Source organism: Petromyzon marinus, chromosome 43 (genome assembly GCF_048934315.1).
Source record: "Petromyzon marinus isolate PM22_M1 ecotype Great Lakes invasive population chromosome 43, UKy_Petmar_22M1.pri1.0, whole genome shotgun sequence".
Lineage (NCBI taxonomy): Eukaryota > Metazoa > Chordata > Hyperoartia > Petromyzontiformes > Petromyzontidae > Petromyzon > Petromyzon marinus.
In genome coordinates, this window is record NC_133709.1 from 7,929,944 (window position 1) to 7,955,713 (window position 25,770).

Below are 25,770 nucleotides of genomic sequence, written 5' to 3' on the forward strand. Positions count from 1 at the left end.
GAGGAGGAAATAAAAACGCGCCCCGATCTTCCGTCCGCTGGCCGAGTCCGCTGAAGCTGTCGCCCGCAGGAGGCTGCGGCTACTCGCGTAAACTTTCCCTCTCTTTTTGTTTCCCCCCCCATCCACCCCCTCATCCCCCCCCCCCACCCTAAGGCTCATCTGCCTTCAAACATTCCCCTCTGCCTTGCCGCCCTCGTCCCTCCTATTCATCTTCGACTCGCCGACGCCCGAAGATGCGCGCCCTGCTCGCCCTGCTGCTCGCGGCGGCGCTCGCCATAGCGACGCCCGCGACCTCGCAGCCCCAGGCGGAGGTGAGAGGGGGGGGGGGTGTCGGGGTGTGGGGGTCGCTTCTGCCGAGGAGGGCACGAGGGAACCGGTAGGGTCCGCTAGCAGAGGGCCGGTGTAGGCCGCTCGCCTCGGTGGGGTCTCGCACGAGGAGGGGATTTCGTTATGCTCGGCGGGGTTCATTTGGTTTCGGGCTGGGTTTTAACGAGTTGTCGCCTCGACATCGGAGTCTCGGCCAGATGCGGGTGCGTGAGGCGAGGTGCGGGTCATTACACACGACACCCACACCCACCCCACTTTACTGGAGCGTCTCGGCCGGGGAAAGTGAGAGGGAGCCGGTAGGGTTCGCTATCCCAGGAGCCGTGTGTGGGCCCCGACGCCTCGCTTCGTGGTCGAGGAGGGCCATGTGTATGTGCGCGTGTGTTTTCTTGTGAGAGTGAAGGGTTACATTAAAATACTCGGTGCATTGCGAATAGTTTTGTCGAACATCGTCAGTTGTCTAACATCCGATTGCGGTTGCATTTGCACAGCTGTTTTTGTGTTTTTGTTTGTTGTTTTGGTAATCCACTGCTGGATGATGGCTGCTGCTCCCCCACCCCGTGCGGGGTTTGTTGAGGTTATTCCATCTCACTGGTCGCCGGTCAGCCCGCTATGTCCCCATGTCTACGGGGAGCGTAGACATGGGGACATAGAAATACGATTCAACAATGGGGTGTTGTTTTTTGTCGTTGTTGTTGTTGCTGCTGCATTGCATTCTTACCGCTGACACCGGCAGTAAGAATGCGGTCGCCAATTCGAGCACTGGGCGGAGTTTTAAAACCGGGATTAGCTTGCGATGTCGTTCGCATTAGGGGTGATATAGTCGTAAGCGTAGAGCGACACGTGGAACAGTATTCCACAAGTGTTAAGGAATCATTATGAGCCCATTGTCTGATCACTGGTGGATGAGGTGGGGGGGGGTCTTCACCATGCCGGCCGCGGTCTCAACGGTCTCGTGCTGCTATTGTAACATCTCGCTCATCCACCGACCTCATCCGTCCTCTTGGACGCACACTTATACTTATCCCTGACCGAGACGGCTTTACAAAAGAATTAATAATGATCGTTACATATTGAATGTATAATGGTGGCGATGGGGTGAACGAAAATAGGTGAGCGGAAGCAACGGGGGCCAAAATCTGTGATGCGTGAATTTCGGTGAAAGCGAAATTGCTGACTGTAAATGATGAATGGATTTAATGACTGGGGAATGAGTGATAGCCATATAATGGGAATATGAAGAGGGAAAAGTAACGGGTATTGGGGGGGGGGGAGATTAAGGTTTCGTGGGGTAAAATAAGTGAGTTATGAGTGAGGAGCGGAATACTCGTGAGTGACGGTGACTGCTTCTTTGGCTGTCATTCCGTCACCATTCCTGCCTGGATCGACCGCTATCGCTTCTCGCGATGTCTCCAGGCGAATTCTCTTCTTACATTTCTTAATTGGCAGTTTGAAATATGAAGCAATCTGGCCTTTATTCATAACATAAACTTCATCAGCGTGAATACTTTTAATGAGTACCTTTTTCATTATGAGACCTCTTTTGCCAGTAACAAGATATAGGAATAGGTTTTACCCTTTTAACTGGCACCAGTGGAGACTAGGCTCTAAGAAAAGCCGTCTCGGGTGTGGACCAATCACATTCAAGGACAGTGCCAATATTATCATCAGAGTTGTCTTTTTTGTTTGCATTTTTGACTGCTTGTGTTGTGGTTATTGCAAACATGATGCCTTGAATAAAGGTGTCAGTTTTTGTGCCAGTTAAAAGGGTAAAACCTATTCCTATATCTTGTTACTGGCAAAGGAGGTCTCATAATGTTAATGCTCGCCCCGAGCCCCCAATACTCTGATAGTGTGCTGTTTTTGAGTTGTACGCCTTTTGGCGTCTTCTGGTCCAACACCAATGGAGACTAGGCTCTAAGAAAAGCCGTCTCGGGTGTGGACCAATCAAATTCAAGGACAGTGCCAATATTATTATCAGAGTTGTCTCTTTTTGTTTGCATTTTGACTGCTTGTGTTGTGGTTATTGCAAACATGATGCCTTGAATAAAGGTGTCAGTTTTTGTGCCAGTTAAAAGGGTAAAACCTATTCCTATAAGTACCTTTTTATTGGTGTGTTTTGCCTGTTACGTTTTGTTTGTTTTCGTCACGACAAGCGTTGATGGCAGACCGTCAATGACGCTGACGGTGGCATCCACGGAACAAAATGCTGTCCGCTAGCACGTCCGCCTGTGAAGATGGAGCAAACGAAATAAGTGTGTGTGCAGGTTCTAGGTGGATTATACCGTACTAGCTGTACTACCCGGCTTCGCCCGGGACTTGGATTCACCACACCCGGCCGCCTTTGTCTCCCCAGTGGCGATGTTCACACCACAACAGTCGACCTAGGGGAGGCCCAGGACCGGTTCAAATAATCGTCACCGGTGGTGGCCGTGAGCAGGAATCGAACTCGGGTCGCCGGGTTCGCAGCGCGGCGCGCTAACCACTACAATACAATCCGTTACACTTCCACGTGTGCGGGTCACGTGACAGATTTGACATCACAGCTTACTTGCTGTGCAAACAATATATGCATTATTGAGCTCCCCCCCCCCCCCCCAAAAAGTATTTTTTTTATTTTTGCATGGTGTACAGTCTGGAAAGTACCCACATGGCAATTTTCAAATTTGTTGCATGTCGGGAAGTACGCTAAACATTTTGAACGGACACACATTCACAACTTTGCCTTTTATATATATGGAGATATCTCAGGATTACGAGAAATGGCGGCGGATTGGGGAGGCCTGAGTACAGCAGCGGATTGACCATAGCTGGTGACGAGTGTTCGGGTTTTTATGGATTCCCTACTTTCTCTGGCAAACGTCACCGGTTTCGTCTTTGATTTGCGCTTGTGTGAACAGTGCCAGTAATGTATACATGGCCATTAAGTTGTATCAAGGGTGTAGTGAACTCATTGTCCTAATTTTAATCAGCTAGAGCCTTTTGAGATTTTCACGTTTTTTAAACAGGATACCCTTGGGTAAAAAGACAACTATGTATGACAAAGGTCAATGAGGGTACACATTCGCTAGCATTGGCATGAGCAAGTATTTACAGGACTGCACCTTTACCCAGTTATATTGATCACTTATAAGCGGTTGTCTGTTAAAACCAATAATGGCTGAGTATTCGCTTACCAATTTATCATGTGCGGTCACTCAACAAGGTGCCATTTATTACGAGGTTTGCAGCAGATTTTTGGCCGAGTCCTGGGAAAACCACACCTCTTCACACTTGAAGGGCTTCTAATGGCCCTCAAAAGTGAGTAAAGTCCCTGTAACAGTTTCTCGTTCCTGACGGTATAGCTCATGTTAGAGAACACTTAAACGTGTGAGGGGGTAACAGTGGGGTAGTTGTTTCATGCACTTCACTTCAAGCCTGTGACCTGTTTAAATTCATATCAGTGGCAAGTTACATCTGAACATGACCTAGGGACCTCCCTTCGTCTGACTTGGCCATAAACGACTACCTGTGTAAACATCAGCAGTAGGAAGACATGGGTGCAGTGGATTGGCAATTAGGGTTGTACATGTAGCATACGTACAACCTCCCCTTTTCGCTAGTCTTTGATGTTTCATGGTGGCGGTTGGGAATTGGGGTGTGTGTAAATATATATTTCACATTGTGGAAATCTTAGGGAGTAGTAGCGTAGTAGTTAGAAGACTGCACTACGAGTGCTGGCCAGTGTTAAATTCTCAACCAAGGTTAACATCTGTGCCGAATATCTGAACCGGTCCCGGACCTCGCTTAAATCAATGCAACCTTAAGTGAGTATCTGGATGGTGTGTAAACAGGCAGATGTGGGTAGACAAAGGCCTGCCAGGCATGGTGCTGCCCACACAGTCTCCTCATGTGGCATGCCAGACGTCATAGGTGCTCGCTTATGGTACTTGCCCCAGCAGGCTGTGTAGTCTTAAGCGGGGTAGCTTTGTTTTTGTGTATATATGTGTGTGTGTGTATATATGCGTGCTTACATGGTGCGTGAGTGTGGTCGCATGTTTCCGCGGCAGCGACCCCAGGAATTCGGCGTGCGTGCCGATTTTGAGGGGCTCTCCCCATTCACTCGGCCCCGACGACCACACGGCAGCGAGCAGCGGGCCCCCATTTAAAGTGCTTGGTGGAGCGACACGGGGGCAGACCGCGTGACGGCGTGCACACATACCAGCACCGTTTTGATGTCAAGCCAGAAAGGGAATTGGGGTAGGTGGAGGGGGGGGCACAGGGTGGTTTTTTAAATTAAAAATAAATATATTAGCGGCACAATTGCTTCACGATTGTACATTTGTGGAGACCCCAAGGTGTTGTGGATCCGCTACAGGCAGCAGAGCTGCCCGTGGCCTCTGATATTTGGGCAACTGTCCCAGAACGTGATGTCACAACTCCTACAATGTCTTCAACAGGTCAAAAAAACAATAATGTTAGATATTAACAGCATCTTTGCGATTTCACTGCTGGATTAAATCACCACATGATACAGGTGAGGGGAGTTGTTTGACTGTAATCATTATGCTTCTCATTGCAAATTGGTGATGGGTGTGGGGCCCAGATCCACTTCCAATATTGCTCCTCAATGAATTTAGCCATAGCCAGGAATCGAACTCAAGTAGCCAGGTTCATAGAGCAGTACCCTAACCACTGTGCCACCACTACCCCCCTCCCACCACCTAATAATCATTTATTTTTACAGACTTATTCTCAATCTACTTCCGGATGAAGGTCTCTCTACACTGTGGGGGTTATTTGACCATACTTCACTGCCCTGACCGGTGTGGGCTGGTGAAAGTCATAATAATAATTAATGGGTAATAAATGTCATGGTATGCATATATACACACACATTATTAACGTGGCCAACAGAGAATTATTCCTAAAAGAGCCTATCTCACGAATTTTTCTGCCTCCTTTCTTTTTGCAAATTAGTAAAACTCTTGCGTTTTTCTGGCACACGACTGTGCAGCGTGAAATTGATTCGACCGCGACGGCGGCCACGGGAAAAAAAACATTCACAGAAACGGGGGGGGGGGAGGGTGGTGGTAGAAAACGCCACCATGCTTGAAGGCAACAAGCGCTGCCGCAGCACCTTGGAGTAATTTGCTGCCGTCACCATTCTCGGACGTGGGCGGAAAGGCAGCTGCGTTCCCGTGGGGGTTCCGAGCTCAAACGAACTCCCAGCTCCACTTTGTTGCCCCTTCCTCCCTTGCTCCCAGCCGTAGTAGCAGCAGCAGCAGCAACTGCAGAATTCATTCAGGTTTAACCTTCTCCACAGTTAGCTCTCTGATGTCGTTCGGGTTGTGCCACGTGTTGTTCCGCACGATGTCTAATGTTTCACTCCACATGCGATGAGCTTTCTGAGGAAGCTAAAAAAAAAGTCTCCAGGCACACGGAGCGAAATGTCAGACAGCATGCCAAACAGCACACGGTACAACCCAAAAAAACACTTTGGAGGCTATTCCCTCTTATCAAGGAAAGCATTGAGTCTCCAAACTTTCAAGAGGGTCTTACATTTGGTTGTTTGGGCACGTCCTTTTTTAGGAGTTCCACATGTAGTTTACATATCTGCAACATTAAAGCCATGGCATGTTTTTTTTCAAGCTACCTTAGGCTGTTTGAAAAGATGTAACCAGAACAGACAGACAATTGGAAAATTTTCGTAGTGCAGGCGCCACCGAGAGACCCCACTCGGCACCATGTACAGGGTTGCCTGGAGAGGGCATCGACCTGGGAACGCTTTAATCACACGTGCCGCATGCCTTTTAAAACCTTTAGTTCTCCGCGTTATTTTTAATGCCATATTAACACACGCGTTGCTGGGAGCCTACTGTTGTGAAGGTCAGATCCAGTTGCGACTGGGGCGGTTGGGTAGACATGGGGGTCAGCACGCTTGTCAATCAGCCATTTGTCAGAGAGTCGGCGGTCTGTTCCCTGAAAATGCGGTCTCGTACAGATGAGTCTGAGGACTCGTGAGCCTGAAACCCAGTCTCTCAGAGCCGAGTCTTAATCGAGACGTAGTCCATGAATTGCACTGCTGTGTGAGAGATCCGAATGGTTGCTTTGTCCCATTCAAATGGCTCCCATGGTGCAATAAAGATAACATTGGGAGAAAATGACAACAAAAAGACATTGTCCACAAAACCTGACCTTTTGCGACTGTCTTAGGACACTGGTGTACTGGTCCCTTGTCTTGGGATTAGATTCAAGTCTTGGGGTGTTGATCCTGTGATTTGGTCTCCTCTAGCTGAGCCTATATACTAATCCTGGATCCTGAGTTAAGACGCAGAATACGAAGTCCGGTGTCTGAGATGTTTAGTTGGGAGGCTATCATTCGGGAAAAGCTGCTTCGTGTTACCAGGGTGTTAATCTGCACATGTGGTGTGTGCGTGCATGCATGCTTATGTGGAAGATAACACCGAAAACAGACGATGTTCGGTGCACCAATGCACGTCTGTTGTGAGAGGGAACGCGCTGCAAGAAGGGTTATTTGGAGAGCTAAACCAAATAAACATAAACAGCCTCGATGTTCTCACGACGACTTCCACCGCAATATCCCCGCTATTATAACGCCTTCCATTTGTCGCTCGGATGGCTTTAAGTGACTGGTAATAAGTGACGTCAGCCTTTGGGCATAATTAGATGCAGACTTGTGTGGCGCATGGAGGAGAAGGGGCTGCGGGGAGTGGGAGAGCTCGCATGAGAATCCTCTCTCTCACGGTGTGTCCCCAGTGAGTTTTAATAAGCTCGCTGGCGGAGGAAATGGCATTTCAATGTCGTTTTGTTGTTGGGACAGTGGGCCACTTCAGTAGCTCAGTGTGACTCCTCGCCGCACGGCGATCGCCTGCTGGCCAAGCCTCTGTCGCAGTAATAGACGGTGGCGGACACGTTGGCTATTGTCCCACGACATTGATGAGGTTAAGTCAATATTTTAATACTGTCCCCAATGTGCTAGGTGGATGCAGGAGTCGGGTGCCCTGGCAAATCCAATGTCAACAAAGCCCAGTTATGTCCATGAAGACCAGATTTAGCCCATGTACTGCTTGTGGTATTATGCATTGCCATCATAATCCATTGTCTATCCACTGCTGGATGAAGGCCTCTTTAAGCGACCACATCTATCAATGCTCCTGGACTTGGAGCTGATGATATTGCTCCATCTCCGTTTTACCCATGATCTTGGAAGTGTTCTGACCATTGGCTGTCATGTTATTCATATTGCTGCTTATATTATAAGACTATAAAATAAATGGAGGGGGGAAAAAACTCAACAGCACCAAAAAATCTACAAGCCGACTAGTTGCAGTACAGTAGTAATCTGGCTGAAACTTGACTTTTCTGATCAGCGTTCAGATGCAGCTAACAGTAGAGTCGCATTGATCATCAACTCTGTAATTGACGAGAAAAATGCATCCATCGTACCAGAATAACAGTGCAGATTGGGGGTGGGGGCGGGGGAAACCTTACACGTGGCTCATGGTTCTAATATGCGCCCACGTTATTTCGAGTACAGGACCCTACCGGGTGGGTGTTTAGGCAGGGGAGCGGTCGGTGCTCTTGGCGCTCGGATCATTTGCGATGGTTCTGTTACTGTGGCAGCCATCCAGCGTTTTTGCGTCACACACATTATTATTAGAACTTTGTATGCCCTCTCGTGTAAAGTGCATGTTAAAATGCGGCTGTGGTGTATGTCATCATTGGCAACTTACTTGTGAATGAACGCTCGCTTCTATGCCAACGCTTGCCAGGGCACTTGGACCAAACGAGTTGGTGCAAATCACTTCACCCCAATATTATTGTCTCGTGGATATTTTTGTTGTTGCCGTTACAGTATGGATCTTGTTTTGTATGGAAAGTTGAAATTTTTCAAATATAGCACGTCATGATGTGCCGATGAAGGACGCTATATAAAAATTGTAATTTATTCGGTGTAAGTCCTCATGTGGTCGTTTCGTAAATCTCAAGATTTAAACGGAAAATGTTTTAAAGGTTTCCCGTCTGCCCCCTTAACCCCCCACCAATTTAACTGATTTTGTCTGCAAATGAAATTGTTAAACTCAAAGCGCCCTCCTCACCTGATTAAATACAGGTCATCGAATCATGTAAGGAATTGAACACGTGTGAAATAATATACGTGCACGGGGAATTTTACAGGAAAGAATGTTGGCATTAATGTTGACTTTAATTAGCGGTATTTTTTGCCTTTTTGTTAGTGCCTACATGTACCCTCCCAACTCAAAACATTCGCTTGCACGCAACCGCTCGTAGTTATTATTCAAGCACACGTAGAGATGGGCACAGACGTAATGCAATTGACATGTTATCCTTCATCCTAGATAAATAAACCATAAGGCAAGTAAGTACTTTGAGTAAAAAAGCTTATGAAGGCAGCGAGGTGTACTTCATAGCTGGTGGGGCCATGTCATCGCACACAACCAAGCCTCTCTTATTTTCCCTGCCAGCTTTCCTGCACTACATTTACGATTTCCCCCTTTTGAGGTCGTTTCACAGCCTTCGCCCCCCCCAACCTACCCTGTAAATCTTTTTGATTTTACGTCGTTTCGATATTTGTCGTCGCACCTTTTTCAAGAACGTATCCCCGACGTAAACCGGGGTATTACTGTACACTGGGGTATTACTGTACACTGGGGTATTACTGTACACGTACAGCCCTTTTGTCAGTCCACTGCTGGATGAAGTCTCCATGCTGTGTCAGTTATACGCTGAAAATAGGCAATCACATTTTGGACATTTGACCGATTGGGGCTGTATGTATTTATGTATGTTGAGCTTCTTTTTCACCATGCGTAGACAACCGTGCTAGTCGGAGGTGCGAATTGGTCTAAATTCGCCGTAATATTTAGCCGCTCCCACCGCCGCCGCCCCTCCTGTGAAGGTTTTCTGGTTTTGTTGAGAAGTTGGAATGGTGATCTGGGATGTGACCTTATCGATTAATTTCTCTCTCTTTTGTGATAACTTCTTTGTTGTTTGCGCCTTTTTTGTTTTGGTGCCATTTCTTTATTCGTTTAATTTTTCATTTTGCTTGGTAGTACGTCGTATATAGGATTTCATCCTTGTATATAATTAATGTACTGTGGTACGGGGTGCAATTAGCATGAATTATGTGAAATAAAATTAATATTAGCATGGGAGTTATTTGACCATACTTTGCCAAGCTGGTCAATATGGGTTGATGAAAGCATGGACGGACTGTATACGTGGGAGCATGGATGTACAGTACAACCTTTTTTTTGCAGCAGCAGTGCTCTCTCCTGCCTGCAATGTAGCCCTGCAGCCCTATGACAACCTGTTAGTTCATGGTGGATACCCATAAAGGCACTATCGAGGCTTGTACCTGCTGAGCTGTTATTTCCCCTTTACCATTATTTGTGCGCTGCCATTGCAAGAAAAGATCGCAGGCACATAAGAGATGGCAACGGCTTAAGGTAGGCCTTCCTTTGTCCACCGGTGGATTGATCATGGATGATGATGATGATACATTTTTGTGCACTACAGGCCGAGTTAAACTATGGGAGGCCCAGACCAGGTTCAGTCACCACTTGCCACTCGCATTGTGCGTCACTGCTGGGAATGGAACCCAGGTCGTTGAAGCCATAGTTAATTTAGTCTTGGAGTTGAGACACGCTCGACATTGGTGTGCGTACTGCCGCAAATTAAAGTATTGCTTTAATTAGAACTGAAAATGCAGAGAATTTTAGCTTCCTCTTTTAGCCCCCTTTCTTTTTGAGGAATGTAATGCAAACAAAAGGGAAGCTGTTACTTCAGATATAACCAAAGACAAAGTGACATTTTTAATTGAACATTGCTGACAAAAGAAATGGGGGTGAAAATGGCTGGGTGACTCGCAGAGCTGACTCCTGCGAAAGCTGAGCCAACCAGCACCTTTTGAAATTATCAGTTCGCAGACCGCTGTCTGACTTGGAGTGACACCCAATTCCTTATTTAGCCTCCCAGTTCCTGGTTGACCAGTTCAAATCCAACTTAAGCCACTCAATAAATAACTTTGAGAAGCTTCATTGATTTAACCTGCAAAAATAGACTTTTGTAACTTGTGCACCAATGCCTTGACCATATTTGGAGAACTTTTACTCAGTGAATGGCCATTTCTGTCTTATCAGGGTCAGGCCACTCCTGAACTGTGCGAAACTGCCATATACCAGTACTTGGCAGATGAGTGACAGGACCTTGGTGATTTAGTGATTGTCAAAAGATTGGCGCTTTTGTAAATCCACTGCTGAAGCAGAGCCTCCTGTTACCATGCGGGACATGGGTATTATTTTAAAAAACATAACCATTCAGGTCAGTTGTGGGTTGGTGAAGGTGGAGCGCATGAGCGTGAGGACTTAAAAGTACAGCAAGACAATAGATTTTGCTACATTGCTCTCTGCTGCCTACAATATAGCGCCACAGTCCAATGACAACCTGTTTTGTGCAAGGTGTTCACCCATCCAAACACTATGCCAGGCTCACGGCTGCTTGGCTTCCGAATTCTGACAAGATGGGGGCACAAATTAAAAGCGAGTTTTGTTTAATAACGAATTAAAATTGTTTGGGAAGCTCCGTCTGGATGGCAAGTTTTGCGTGATCATGCTTTAGTTGCTTGCGCAAGGACCGTTTCTTGGATTTTTTTTAGTCGTAAGTAATTTTTCAGACTCTGGATTTTGGGCCCTGACATTACCACACAATGGCCGACTCCCACGAACGGCGATTTTAATTTACCTCCACACTGCCAAAGTTATTTGGCTCAACACAGCGGACCTTTAACCCTGGAATACCCCCCACTTCAGCCATCTTTGCCATTGTGTGTAAGGGGTGGGGAGGAGGGTGGGCACGGTCTTGAGGCCAGAGACTGAGGGCACTGCGTCCGCTCATTTGCACGATTCGAGGCACAAAGAACAGACGCAGATGCCGCAAATTCCGAGCAAAAACAGCCCTGTGATTGTCTCGGCGACGCGTGCATTGAGACTCTGAGTGGCCCCGCGACGAGCCAGCGACATTTCTGTGTTCTTAAAACCCCTCCCCTTCGCTTTCCTAATTTGTTTTTCTTTTCTATAGAGACTAGAATTTAATAATAAAAGGGGAATAAAGAGGCTTGGTCACTTCACATGAGAGGTTTAGCGTTGCCATTGTCCTAAGAAAACACGCACCATGACCTCTATGGTAGTCCTTTGAGAAGGTATGCCTTTTGAAAGTTAAAACTGCGGCACAAACTGACGGGGTCAGGGGTCGGCCGCGGGGTTGCGGGTGGGTTGGGGTAGGGGTATGGCGGTTTTGAAGAGGGGCAGCACCACGGCCATTTTTATATTTTTTTTATATTCTCATGGTGCATTATGGGAGTCTGTGCTGGGATTGACTTGAAGTCCTTGGGACCCGCCCTGGAGAAATATCACTTGTCCGTTATCGTTTTGAGTTGACAAATCTTCTACGGTACCCCTTTTGTTGTCAGGAGAGTGAGTGAATTATCTGATAACCTTTCCCAATGAGTCGGTTATCTCATAATTCACTTTAATTGGCCATAAAATGCAAAGGGTAGCTCCAAGGTTTATCACCACAGCTGGTACCGATTTATGGTCTGACCAATTTGACTTTTGTGTTGGTTGTTGGTTTTACTGGCTTCGATGTCATCTCGCTTCCAGAATTTCTCGCGTTTTTTTTGTGTTCGGTGCCTCCGCTAGCTTCTGTTTGTTATTTTGGTGCAATGTTGAACGGGGCTAACGCGTGCGAGGTGCGACCGTATTCTGTAACAACAGCACCACTCCCTGCATGACCTGGAAACTGCACACTCTGGCTAGCTGCACTCATTCAGTAGGGGAGGGCCTTTTCAGACCCGAAGAAGCAACTAGAAGAAGAGTGGACACTCATGGTGCAGACATTGATGTTGGCTGGCACTAAGAGGTCGAGAAGGGGTTGAGACCTCGCTGAGATGATGAATGTCTGTAGAAGGGAGGCAAAACTTTGGTTTCGGCACATGTTCCTAAGAAACGAAGATGCAATGAGAAGGGCTCTGGAGATGCCACAGGTGCAGATCGAAAGGAGTAGAGGAAGACCAAGGGTGAGATGGCAGGATGTGGAGGATCGAGATGAGTGCAGTGGATGTGGCGAGAGACGCGACACAAGTAGAAGCACGTGGAGAAAGAAAATACGAGCAGCCAACCCCATGTCATAGATTTTGGCTTAGGGATAATAAGACTTGCAGCTTGAGAGTGCAGGCAACATTGCGCCTTGGATCGGAGGGGAATGGGAGGGTGGACAGAAGAGGTGGGAAGAGGTGAGAGAGGTGAACAGGAGTGAGGAGAATTCTTGAACGACAGAGGTTAAATCAGTTTAACACGTATTCTTTCGCGACCAATATTATCCATGAGAGGTTTTTTTTTGGGGTTGGATCGCATAAATATAAATGTGTCATTAAACCCGCCACCACCCGCCACCACCCAACACCGACAATTGGGTTTGTCACGTGAACAAAACATGCCAGTTCGGTGCTAGTTCAGCACACTGGTGTATTGGAAAGGTAAAACCACAACATTTAGGATTTCTAGACAACTCTGGTTGTCGCCTGAAGAGGTGAAACAGCTTACTAGAATTGTAAATGTTGTGGGTTTACTCCAGCACACCAGTGTGAGCTAGTAACGAATTGGCATGTTTTGTTTACGTGACGAACCTTATTGGCTGTGTTGGGTGGTGGCGGGTTTAACGGCACATTTATATTTACCTGGTCTAACCAAAAACCAAACCTCTTGGTTTTATCGTGGACAGATTAACAGGAGGCCGGTGGATGGGCTTTGAGGAATATTGAGTGTGTGAAGCTGTCCATCTGTTTTCTGATTATTTTTTTGTAATACAGACTGGGGGCCTAGAGGCAGCTTCCAGTGTCATCACATTTGGTGAGATGGGAGATTTAGGCAGCCTGGGAATTTTAAGGCACGTGGGGATTTAGGGAGCCCAAATAGCAGTGTGAGTGGTCTTAGGGGTCATTCATAAAGTGGCGTGGTAGCCTAGCGATCGGCCCGTGCTCCCCGCTGAGCCATTTTACACTGCGTTGATGGTTCGATTACCGCGGGCACCCCATAATTTCTGCAGGGAATTAGCAAATCAATTGCCTTGCATCTGATTGTGTGTTTCTGCGTTGTATGTGTGATGTAATCGATCTGTGGCTGTGGTATATGATCTTGTTTTTGAGTTGCGTGGTTAATATCTCGAATTTGTGTGTGTGCTGTGTTGTTCCATTCCATGACATCGGGTTTTATTTCTCTGGGTGGTGGGAAGTGGTTGTCGTGCTCGCCTCACAGTCTTAATGTTGCACGTTTGAATCCCTGTCTGGGTTCGACTCTGCCCAACATCCCTCCTGGGGTGCATCAAATGCTTGCTGCTTTGTGAAAAGTGAACATTCAACGACCCGATTTTCATTAAAAAAAAAATTGGGTCCAATCTTGTAAATAAAATGTTTGTCGTAAACCCTCCTCCACCCCAACACAGTCGTCACGTGAACAAACGTGCTGGTTTATTACTGGGTCAGCAGCAACACCGTTTTTTTTATAATTGCATGGAGGTTGTGGTAACATTGCGTTTAGCAGTGGTACACGAGCACAAATAACAACAAAACTAAAACGTTATCGTCAATAATACAGCATTTAAAGAGAGCTGTGTAAAAGATGACGTTTCGAGCAATGGCCCTTTTTCACAGCGCACAGAGGTAGGGGTGAGAGATGTTGTATAGAGGTGTGTAATGTGCTCTTTATATATAGCGGGTATAGTGGCAGCAATATAATGCATAAGCCTTTTCAGGATGTCCACTGTGGCGTTAGGCCATTGAAATTACCTTTGAGTGCAGCTGCTGGGTGGACTGCTTTTCAATGCGGGACCATAAGAGGCGGCAATGGCTTGGGGGGAGGCCTTCATCCAGCAGTAGTCGGTTTATCATGGCTGACGATGGTGATGATGATCGAGCCATGTATCGTCCTAAAGCACCGTGTCGTGTGGGGGTGTGTGTGCGCGCGCACGCGCTTGTGCAGGCATCTCTGAGCCCCTACACTATGGACGATGTCATCTACCTGGACACGCAAGGAGGGGCGTCGGGCCTGGGCTCGGACGACGAGGTCGGCGATGACGATGACGATGCAGAGGCAGACTACGGCTCCGGATCCGGCTCCGGTTCGTGTCCCGTCCTGCTATGAGCCAGTTCCCCGACTATCCGTAATGCTTACATTTTTACAAACTACGAATGCTTAAGTTTCTGAGTTTTGTGTTCATACGTTCATGTGTGCCTTTTTGTGTAAGTTTGCGTGCAAGGCTTTTATCTGTGTACTTGCGCGCGTCTGTGTGTGTGTGTTTGTATGACGGTGGGGAGTAGTAGTGCAACGGTTAGGGCGCTGCGCTATGAACCCAGCGACCCGAGTTCGTTTCCTGCTCACGGCCACCACCAGTGATGATTATCTGAACAAGTCATGGGGTCACCCCTTTATCGACTCGTCTCAAATGACTGCAATGTGTAAACATCGCCACTGGCGAGACAAAGGCGGCCGGGCGTGGTGCTGAGCACCCACCCCCTCGTGGTGCTATGCTGGCCTTCATAGGTGTTCGCTATCAGCACTTGCTCCAAAAGTCAGTTAAAGACTACACTGGGGATCTTTGTATAGGCATGTATGAGTGCTTGCTTGCGTATCTGTGCATACACCCACCCCCTCGTGTGCCATGCTTGCCTTCGTAGGTCCTCGCTTAACAGGACTTGCTTCAACAGTCTGTTAAAGCTACACGGGGAAATCTTTGTACCTTTGTGACGTACCCAGGCCTGGTCTCGCTGGAGGACGTGCTGAGATATTCTTCGCAGGACAAAGTGCGCTACCCAGCCACACTGCCCAGCGAGCAGCTGGCCACCACTGTTCGCTACCAGAACACGCACGCAGAGCCCCGGGCACAGCCCGGCCGCGTCTCCGTCCAACTGCAGGTAAACGCAGCGCAGTGCACAGGTGCAACCACCCTGTTAACACACTGCACCTACGTGGCTGCAGGTAATCGCAACCAGCTCATTAGCCTGCTGCAAGTAGTCACCACTACACCCACACACCGTACGTAATGTCCTCTGCAGTTAAACGAAACTATTTATTTTACCAGGTAAAGCCCACTGAGCTGTCTAGCTCTTTACATGCTTTCATTTAACTCACTCTGTTGTTGTCGTTGTTGTATCCTCAAACCTTGTAACTCGATTTTAACTCACTTCCCAATGTGGTATCGACTGCAAACTCGGTATGCTTATGTCATACTGATGACAATACTATATTCTATCATAAAAATTAAAAAAAATATATTTTTAAACATTCTTTTTTATATGTTATGTTTCGGCTTGGGTCTAATTGTCCACGGTCAACTGACGTTGGCTGTAAATCACCACGGTCCCTTACGTTATGGCAAACTTCGGGGCGACTTACTGGAGTCATGGAGTTCTTCCATTACTAGTACATTTCATAAAAGTGTGTTTAAAAAAAAGTTTTTTTTTTAATACTACTTATTCAGATGCGACCTGGCAACAGGTCACATCGCAAACGCGTGTCGATTCTACATGTGGAGGGACATACCAGAGGACCTGGATAAAAATACACGTGACCACAGGGAGAGAGAACGTACAAGTTCCAAATATACAGGCATCAGGGTTGGGATCAAATCCATCACAATGCATACCAGGCAGTCATGAACCACAACACCACACTGGTACAGCTACACACGCTGCACCACCACACTCGGTCCCCATCCTGTGTACCTGCCAGTCCTCGTGGCTAAACGTACATTTTTTGTGTTTTTGTGTGGGGTATGGGGAGCGGTGACACAGTGGTTAGCGTGCTGTGCTTCGAAACCGACAACCCCAGTTCGATTCCCGAACCTGGCCAACGCCAGGTCAACTCGGCCTCAAATGACTACCTGGTGCAGTGTGTAAACATTGCCACTCGGGGAGACTTGGTGCTGGCCACCCCACCATCTTGTGTGTCGTGCTGGCCTTCAGCAATGACAGAGGGGGTTCTTTGTCTTTGTGCATGGGGGTTGATTGCCATCTTGGCGCCACCATCTTCCGTCCGTGCCTGCAGGCCGAGCCCCCGGCGGGGACGCTGGGCCCGGTGAGCGAGGCCCCGGCCACGGAGTTGGAGGAGGAGGCAGCGGCGGTAGCAACGACGGCGAGGACGAGCCCCCCGCCCCCGCCGCCCCCTCCCCAGCCCCCCGCCCGTGGGAACGCCGCCGACTCGGAGGAGACGGAGGACGGGGACGACGACAACGAGGATTACGACGAGGAGACGGCGACGAGCACGCCACTGCCTCCGAACCGCCCGGTGCCGCCCGGACCCCGCGAGCAGCCCGCGGAGGTGGGGCCCTCCGTTCGCACGCGGCCCCTACGCGCGTTCTCCGCGGTTCCACGAACTGTTGGAGAGAGCCGAGAAAAGCTGTGGCCGGCACCTTCCAGAATCCGTATCTTTATTAATACTGGAGGAATCCGATGAGCTTCCAAAGCTGTTTTTCACAGGTGTCCAGGATCTTGTTCACAGATGTCCAGTAAAGGCAACCTTCCAAAGACATCCCAGCATAGCGCTGCCCTTGCCTTGCCATAACATAGCCGCACGCGCGCAGCAGCCTGGAACAAGCTGTTTTATGCACCGTAATCGCCCATCGGAGCACTATCCAGGCTCAAACCCAGCTTGGCTTCCGAGGCTAGGTCGAGCGCAGCCTGGGTGATTTGGTGAAAGGCATGTCCGATGCTTCAGTGTGTATGGTATGACGCCACGTTGATAACACGCACCGTGTTCTCCGTGTTTATTTTATTTATTTATTTATTGACGCCGCGTACGTCTTGCGCTCCCCAAGGCCACCTCTGCTGCGGCCACCACCGTCTCCTCGCCGGACGACAACCGAATTCCCGAGGGGAGGGGCATCGGGCGGGCCGGCGACGAGGTGGGCGACATCGGGGACGACGGCGGTAACGAGGTGGGCGACGGGGACGAGGTGGACACTAACGAGGTGGGCACGCCACGCACCGGCCGGCCACGCCCCGAGGAGCCCGTCAACAACGAGGTGTCGGCTCGCAAAACGACGGCAGAGAGCCTCCTGGAGCGCACGGAGGTGCTTGCAGGTATGGAGAGTGGTGGGGGCGGTCGGAGGGTGAGGAGATGAGTGAGAAAATGGGTTGGTTGATTGGGCTTGTCGGAGGATGAATGGACGAGTTGGGGTGTGTGAATGGGCGATACGTGTGGGCGATACGTGTGAATCAATGAGTGGGTGGGTGGGTGGGTGAGTTGAGTGGATAAAAGGTGGAATTGAAATTCGTTGGACAGAGCAAATGAGTGAGTGGGTCAAGTTAAGCGATGAGGCTGAGAGGGTGGTGGAGGAGCGGAGTTAAAACGGGTAAGGTGGAGTTGAGCGCGTGAGACGGTCAACTTCCGTCTCGCACTTCACCGGGCAGTGGTGGGTATGAGGGTGCGAGTAACGGAGCAATCTTCGGGTGGAGTGAGCGATTTGACCCCTGCGGTTGTTAATGTGGTCGATGTGCACATGCAGCGGTGTTCTGTGCTCAGCGGTGGTTGTTGTTGTGGTTTGCGCAGCGGTGGTGGCCGGCGGCGTGGTGGGGCTGCTATTCGCCGCCTTCCTCGTGCTGCTTCTCATTTACCGCATGAAGAAGAAGGACGAGGGCTCGTACGCCCTGGCCGACACCAAGGAGCCGGTCTTCCAACCACCACCCGCCAAGGAGTTCTACGCCTAGCGCACGCGCACATCAACACTCGCACGCACGTTCCTACACTCGCATCCTCGCCCACACGTACAACCGCATTCCCGCATTCTCTCTCTCTCTCTCTCGTTACCAAGGTACTCTCGCACGGCGGCGCTGGCCAATTCTCCTCGGCCTACGCCACTCGTGTGTACACACGCATACCTCCTTCCCGCGTGCACTAAGAACACGAGCACACGACACTTGCCAGCGTTTCACGAAAACGGGACTTGTTGAATATCGGCCTCGGCAAATCTTCCCTCCATTTCCCTCTTTCACTGGGAGTCGGCGCTGGTTCAGCGATTATTCCCACCCATAGAGGGAGCATGACTCGTGTAGGCGAGGATCCAATGCTTGGAGAGAGCCTCGGTGGGGGGGGGGGGGGGCAGGGCCCCCCCCTCCCCCTTCGATTACCAGCCTGACCGCTTTGGATCGGGTGAACAAGACTAGAGCTGCAACCGTTCATTTTTTGAGTCTCACTAGGTCGGCTTCAAAATCGTCAGTCTTTGCAGGAAAATTTATTTAGTCGAGGTATACGGTTTACACGGTGTCTTGAGCTAGCAGGCATGCCACCCACAGTTGCAGTTACTGATGATCGATACAGAACCCTCATCTCATTGGGGGTGCCTTACTGCAGCTCACAGTCTCTGCCCATGCAACTATGTGGCACATACTCAACCCATGCAAATAACTATGGAAATGCCTAATAGAGTACAACAAACGTGTATATACTGTACCAGTCGTTCACGGCTAATCGATGGCAACAGAGCTCCCGGTCGGTGGCGCGATTGGTCGTTATTTGCAGCTCTAATCGCGAGTCGATCTTTTTTTGTCGGCTCATCTCTTAATCATCCAACAGTGCAGCTCCGTGAGTAACAACAGCAAAAAGAGGTTTTGCGTACGACGTAGCACATTCTAGCAGCGAGCACAATAATAGCCTCGGAGCTGTTGCGAATCGGCGGTTCATTCCAGGAAGGATGGCAATAAAATAGCGACGAATCCCTCCGTAGGCGGCGTTCACCCCGGAGGTGGGTGGGGACACGGGTGCGTTGTTGTGGCGTGCGGGTTGCCACGCACGTTCAGTGGGAGTGCGTTTGTGAATTTGGGGGGGGGATGAAGGGAGTTTGGGATTTTTCCACCTGGTTTGCTGACATTTGCGCAGGGGCGCACGAAAATTAACCGTGTTTTTTTTATCGTGGGTAAAGCTGAAACAACGAAACTTGGGAACATTATTAAACTCTCAAACTACACGAAGATCGTTCGGAAGTGGAGGTGTAGCACAAAAACTGGATTCTGCAGCGACGATTGTCAAGTTTGAATCGATACCTGCGATAAGTAACGTCTTGTACTTTGGCTGAACTCTTAACTTTGGCTCGGACAGTAGCCCAACCGCTAGCACTAAACACATCCTTAAGCCCTATTGCCACTAAGCCCAGCCATAATCCTAACTGTCACCCCTAAACACGATCCATAACTATAATCCCTCGCTTACACTCATTTGCTGCACCTCCCTTTAGTGGTAAATAGGGTTGCCACCTCTGGGATACAACAAACCGGGACATATGGGAAGAAGAACATCTCGCACTAGCAAAGGATAGGAGAAAAGTACACGTGGAACACACCTGCCTTGAGCGGTGTATTTCGTAATAAAAAAAAAACAGGACTTTTAATGTCGTTGGAAGACGAGCAGATTTCCCAGGACGGCCGCCTCAACAAGAGGAGACGATCCTGGTGGAAACCAGGACAGGTGACAACCCCAGTGGGGAAAGTGAAGTACCCGTCCCTCCCATTGCCTGTAATTTAGAATCGTCGTCGTCGTCGTGTCCGTCCAAGCGGCTCGTGTCCGCATATCATTTCCTCTCGATACATATAACTTTCGTTCGTTAAAAACTAAAAAAAATACACATGTTTTTATGGTGCTTGAAATGTGTAACATGGGGGGGGGGGGGGGGGGGAATCGATCAATACTGTAAACACATCATCCGGTGTAATGAAGGCTCCACAGTCGCGAGTCACTTGACGTGGCATGGGAACGTGGCATTTTGATCTGGTTTTCTATATTTCACATTTGGGGAAGGTGAGAGTTAGATGCTGATGCAACTAATTTGAACTAAAAATAACCAGGTCATTTAAATGCCACAGCTGCTTTTGGGCTGAGCCCCTTTTGAAGGATTCTGCATTTTTTTTTAACAAAAGTTACCAGTCGACTTTTTGTTTTTGGTTAATGCATTTCAGGAGGCTCGCTACTTTGGTACGTTGGTCAGCATTTGAGGTATTGGATCTCAAAAAAAAATACATAAAACTCTGCCGAGATGAGAAATGTTTGTGCCGCGCAGCCCAGCCGATGGGAATAGGGAATGCTCATCCGCTCAAGGAAGATGTTATAGTCATATCTGACAATATTTGTCCTGCGCTGGTTCCTCTTGACCAGAGGCCCCACAGTTTTGTAGGGGAGGGATAAAGATGTTTCTATACAGCCAGCAGTATAGCAGGGATAAAACTACACTGATGATTCTTGGTAAACGTAAAAGCAATTTATAGCGGCCACGTTGCTTTTCTTACCTTGCAATTGACACAGGTCGTTCTTCAGCCTCGGCAAGCTCACGCGTTAGACCAGGCTGTTTGGCACCGGGCATTGTCTTCGGGTTGTTACGATGTAACGATTCAGCCAGTCGTATAAACCCATATGTACGCTCACGATAAATTAATCGAATTGTGTGTTCAATGTCGGTGGCTCCCAACACGTGGTCCACTAAACCATCAGTGGGCTTCAAGACCCATGGCACGTTCGTCCGTGGAACTTTTGCAGATAGGATATTTGTTTCGGAAATGCACGGTGTTTTATACCACATGTTGGTCTGCAAAAAGTTGTCCTTGACATGTCAAAGTTTGGCCCAAGGGTCCAGAATGGTTGGGAACCACCGTTCCTGTATAAAGTATCACACGACACTACCATTAACCATAACGTTTAAACAACATTGTTAAATCTAATCGCGATCCTGAGTTGTGACAATGTGTTGCACATACGGATCGCTTCATCGCTACCGTGTATACCTCCCCCACCCCTTTAGGGTCGTGTGTGTGCGTGTTTCTCTCAGCTGTTCGGCCCAAACATTTATACCTCGGAACAGGATGCTTCAGTCTACGGACGTTGTTTTTCCACTGGATGGGAATGTTCATTGGCTGGAGATGTCTTCTCAATGTTATCGGTGTAGACGAGACCGTCTTATGGTGCATTTCATAGGCTCATTGGGTGGACTGATGCGCCCGGCTTGTAACGCTTAAGGCTCCATCCAGTCGCCAAGTTTGTACGATGACCTGCGCAGTTATGGCTCATTGCATGGACTGTACCGGCCAGCTTGTAACACTAAATACTGTATCAGAGACTACTTGATAATGTACATGCATCTGAGGCTCACTGCGTGGACTCACTTGGCTAGCTTGTAATATTAATATTGTATCAGACTGATTTCTTCTTCAGTGTGCGTTAGAAGCTCACGTGGACTGGACTGCTCAGAGTTTTCTTCATTGTAATTTATAGTGATTGGTACGTTTGTAAGATTATCATATTTTTTTTTATATAATCTGTCTTTAATATCACTGAAATAATTGATGGTAGTGTTATTATATAATAATCTGTTTAAAAAAATCCTCTTGTTATTTTACTAGAAAAGTTAGTGTTTGGCAAGTTCAAGTTAATCACGGTTTCTCTTTCGAATGAACAGTTCATAATGAGACGATACGCATTATTAGGCCAAAACGTTTGAGATGGAGATTTTTACCCATTGCCATATTAAAAAATAAATCTCAACACTTTGAAACCCATTGTTCCATTTCCATGGCAATATTCGGTTGCTCTCATTGCCTCCCATGGGAAACAATTGGCCTAATTGAACACAAATTCAAGTGTACTTCAGTTAAACAGTTTGCAAATTGGGATGTCCCTGCTATGATCTAAATTGGGTTGTTGGATTGCATTTGTTTACATGCAACCTAATAATAACAGGCTTCGACGAAGTTCTGTAGCTTCTGACATCGGTTTTCAATTGAAAAAGCGATGTTAAACTCAAAGTCGCTCATTCTAAATTTCGGGCAGACACGTGCGTGGTTTAGTAGTGGTCGGCACGCTTAGTTCGAAACGTGACGGTTCAATCCTCGGCACGGCCATCCGGTAATGGATCTGCGGAGCGTTAATATCGAGCAAAAAAGAGCTCCCGTTTAGCTACGATTTCGATACCGAAAACATCTTCAATAATTCTCAGTAAGAAGATCAATTCGCCTAACCCAAATTGACAAATGAGTTGTTTTACTCCTATCCCACTTGTAACGGAGATGGGAGATCTCTCGACCCTTGATCAAGTTAAAGAACATCAATCGATCAACGCATATGAATCTTGCTATGGCCATTGCGATTGCTAGAATGTATCGTCTTGCCATGTAAACAGTACGCTTGTCTTTATTAACGGAGTTTTGTAGTTGACTTAAGAAATTAACCAGGGGGCTTGCACACCCATGTAATCACTCATAAATTAATGACATAACATGATGCAATTAGGAGTAATAACATTTATAACTTAATTACGGTTTATATTTAAGAATGTGCGCGTTCAGTGACGTTGCTGCTGTTGTTTTGGGTTCTATTTGTTATATTTTTTAAACTGGCAAAAATTTCCACTTTGCGCAAGTTTCTGTTTTGGGAAAAGCAAACTATGCTCAAGCTCGAGGCATTGCAAGATACGTTGTGTACAGTAGTCGGGTTTACGAGGTATGGGTGAGCTTTTAAAACTTGCCAATTTTTTCTACCCTAATTTCTGGAAAAGTGGTCGTTTGGCAGCAGTTTGCCTATAAAATAAAAGTGAAGCCTTATGGGCCTGTGATTCCCCCCCCCCCCCCCCCGTGAATTGCATAAGACCGGTTTACGAGGTACAGCCAGTGACTATATGATGATTATGATGATGATTTGGGAATGATTGTATGGCTAGATCTTTAATAGGGGTCATCCGTGAATTCCTCTGACATCGCGTCGTCACCTTGCCGTTTTGTACATTTTTCGGGCAGAAGGATTGAGTGGCTTTAAAATGAAGATGACACGGTGTTAAACATCACCTGTCATGAAGAGGTGGGGACCTGCCTTGTGAATGTTAACATTGTGGTGAGGTGGCCATGCACGTTATAGTCGGGGCTTCATTTCAGACAGGGTCTGGGTTGGCGATCCGGAACATATCATCACCGCACTTGGCACACACTACCAACATCCAGCATTCCGCTCGCTCTGTCTGCAGCTATTGGTTACACATCTGCTCCAGTCTACCAACGACCCGGAAATGTATCCAGTTCGACACAAATCCCTGGTTAAAAAAAATGGTCAGGTACCAGCCTCATCTCTAGCTGATTTACAATGTTATTAACGGTGAGAGACCACTCAAACTGTGTACAATCACAATTTGTGGGGAGATGAATCCATACTGGATATTAACAAGCTTATGTTTGATCGTTTGAAAAGTTCAGAAGAATGTTTGCAACTCCTCGTGGCCATTTTTGCCAGTTCATAGTATAATTTTATTTTTTTCCAGCGGAGAACTATTTAATTTAACGGTACCGTGTATACGTGCGAGTAGCCGAGTTACCACTCGGCACTGCTCACTACGCCACACTACTACTATAGGGGTACGGTACAGTTAACGTGAGTCAGGCTCTGTGACTTGATCTGAACATAATCTCGTTTGGAAACATTTTGATCGTCTTGTAACGCAACACGCTATATAAGTGGTATAATAAAAAAAAAACTTTTTTTTTAATTTGTTTTTCTAACTTTCCAGAGTTTGCCTAATTTCTTTATTTCCATACAGCTGTAGTGGGTTCACGGGACACGGAGACGGTGGAGTAGAGGCAGCACTGTTTATTTAACTTAAGGGTTACACTGGAAGGGGTAACGGCCCCTTCACCCGTATATACGCTGGGACACCCCCTAGGCTATCTAGCCTAACTCCTGTGCTCCCAGTTCCTCCAGCTACAGGCGCTAGAGGAGGCTATCTGATCTGGCCCTGGTCAAGCACAGATCACGGCACCCCACCAACCAGACCAACCCTTAAAAGGGCTCAGGCTCTTGAGGCTCTGGGGCCGCACCACTGGCTTACCCTGCCGGCCCTTAAAAGGACAACGGTCAGGGAAGTCCCAGGGTCTATCTAGCCGGCCTTCATTCTTCACTGGTTCTTCATTCTTGGCCCCAACACACTGCCCCGAGCTCTCTGGCTCCCCGCCCTTTATACCCATACACCCCTGAGGGCGGGGCTCTAGCGGACGTGGTTGGAGCCACCAAGGTGTGGCTGTGTGTGTTACCTTCCCACAACACCCCTACACAGCCACCAACACCTGGTGAGAATGGTTATGTATTTGCTGTGTGGGCGGTAGCCTCTTTTAAGAGATGCCCTTCAATTCCGTGTGAATGTCAATGCAGTGCAAATGTTTTGGTGCACTTGATAGTAACCAGGATGACGGTGTAATATCATCAACCTCTTAAATATGTATTCGCAAGTAAGCTTTATTCCAACAGTAACACAAGAGGTTTTAGAAATTATTTATATGTTATCGGTTAATATCCAGTAGCCTCCCTGACTTAATACTGTGGATATTAATCTTAAAAATATTACTTTGCATCTGCTTTCACAGTGAACATTTTTGATCCTGTGACGGCATTCGCAAGAGTAGGCCATTTTTGTGCTGGTGTCATGGTCCAAATTTGCTAAATTAGAAAATATTGCCTGAAAATTACTTATTTGGGAGTACACATGGCAATCATAGTGCCCAACTGTTAAAATTTGGCAGGACTCTCCAGAAAGAGTTGACACTTTGTGAATCGTTCCTGGGTAAACAAAGTAGATGAAAATTAACACGTGAAATAGCATTACCAAAGCTTGGACATGTACGATGAAAGAAAGTTAACAATACAACAACACGTGTGTGAACCAGTTTTTTTTTACCGACTTCATAATCCTACACTAATACTCAAAAGTAAAACATTGAACGGTTTCAATACGCGGGGGGGGGGGGGGGGGGTGGTGGTGGAAGGGAGCGAGAAAGCTCGGCCATTACTTGAAGAGCTCTTCGATGATGAGACGCGACACGGAGTTCCACCCGGTGGACGCGTCCCCCTGCGGGAAGCCCCCGACGGCGCACGTGCCCAGCCACAGCGCCACGTCGAGCACTCCGGCCGAAACGACGTCGCACAGTCCCTCCACTGGCGGTGCACGGGCAAGCGGGAGGGAGCGGAGGCGCACGGTTACGCGCAAAGGGGCCGTCCATAAATGACGGCACGCAATTTTGTACGATTTTTGACCTCTCCCCCCCCCTCTTCATCGTCACACGGCGTCACAAAAAGTCAGACCCCCCCCCCCTCAAATATGACGTCACAAAGCTCTGCCCTCCCTTCCCCCCCCAAAGAAAAAAACATGCTTCAAATCGCTTTAAACTATTGTCGTTGTAGTGCGTGTTTAATGTGGCGCTGCACTCTGATGTTGTAGGAGAAAACATTTATCAAGTCTATTTATTGTTTTATATTTTTTATTATTTTATTGTTTCCCTTCTACGTGACTTTACCGAAAGAACCAAGAATATGAATCCCTATAGTCACGAAAGCTTTAAATCAAAAGTCTATT

General features: G+C 47.9%; 2 protein-coding genes across 2 annotated transcripts in view; one reads left to right on the plus strand and one right to left on the minus strand.

The window, feature by feature from the left end:
* On the plus strand, positions 1-23,926 carry LOC116951586 (uncharacterized). The gene is made up of 6 exons (XM_032970334.2): positions 1-311; positions 14,385-14,523; positions 15,159-15,316; positions 16,449-16,721; positions 17,218-17,482; positions 17,952-23,926. The coding sequence occupies exons 1-6, from the start codon at positions 234-236 to the stop codon at positions 18,107-18,109; spliced, it is 1,071 nt and encodes a 356-aa protein (XP_032826225.2). The 5' UTR covers positions 1-233; the 3' UTR covers positions 18,110-23,926.
* CTHRC1 (collagen triple helix repeat containing 1) overlaps positions 22,994-25,770 on the minus strand; it is a 7,935-nt gene continuing 5,158 nt past the window's right edge. Inside the window, exon 4 of the mRNA XM_032970270.2 lies at positions 22,994-25,352. Within this exon, the coding sequence (XP_032826161.1) occupies positions 25,204-25,352 (149 nt within the window). The 3' untranslated portion in view covers positions 22,994-25,203. The remainder of the gene's footprint in view (positions 25,353-25,770) is intronic.

Bases quoted from the DNA above. Each gene is read 5' to 3' on its own strand.
- LOC116951586 (XM_032970334.2), top strand. From the start codon at position 234: ATGCGCGCCCTGCTCGCCCTGCTGCTCGCGGCGGCGCTCGCCATAGCG. The intron at 15,317-16,448 runs GTAAACGCAGCG...CCGTGCCTGCAG, and splicing joins GCGTCTCCGTCCAACTGCAG to GCCGAGCCCCCGGCGGGGAC. The intron at 17,483-17,951 runs GTATGGAGAGTG...TGGTTTGCGCAG, and splicing joins GCGCACGGAGGTGCTTGCAG to CGGTGGTGGCCGGCGGCGTG.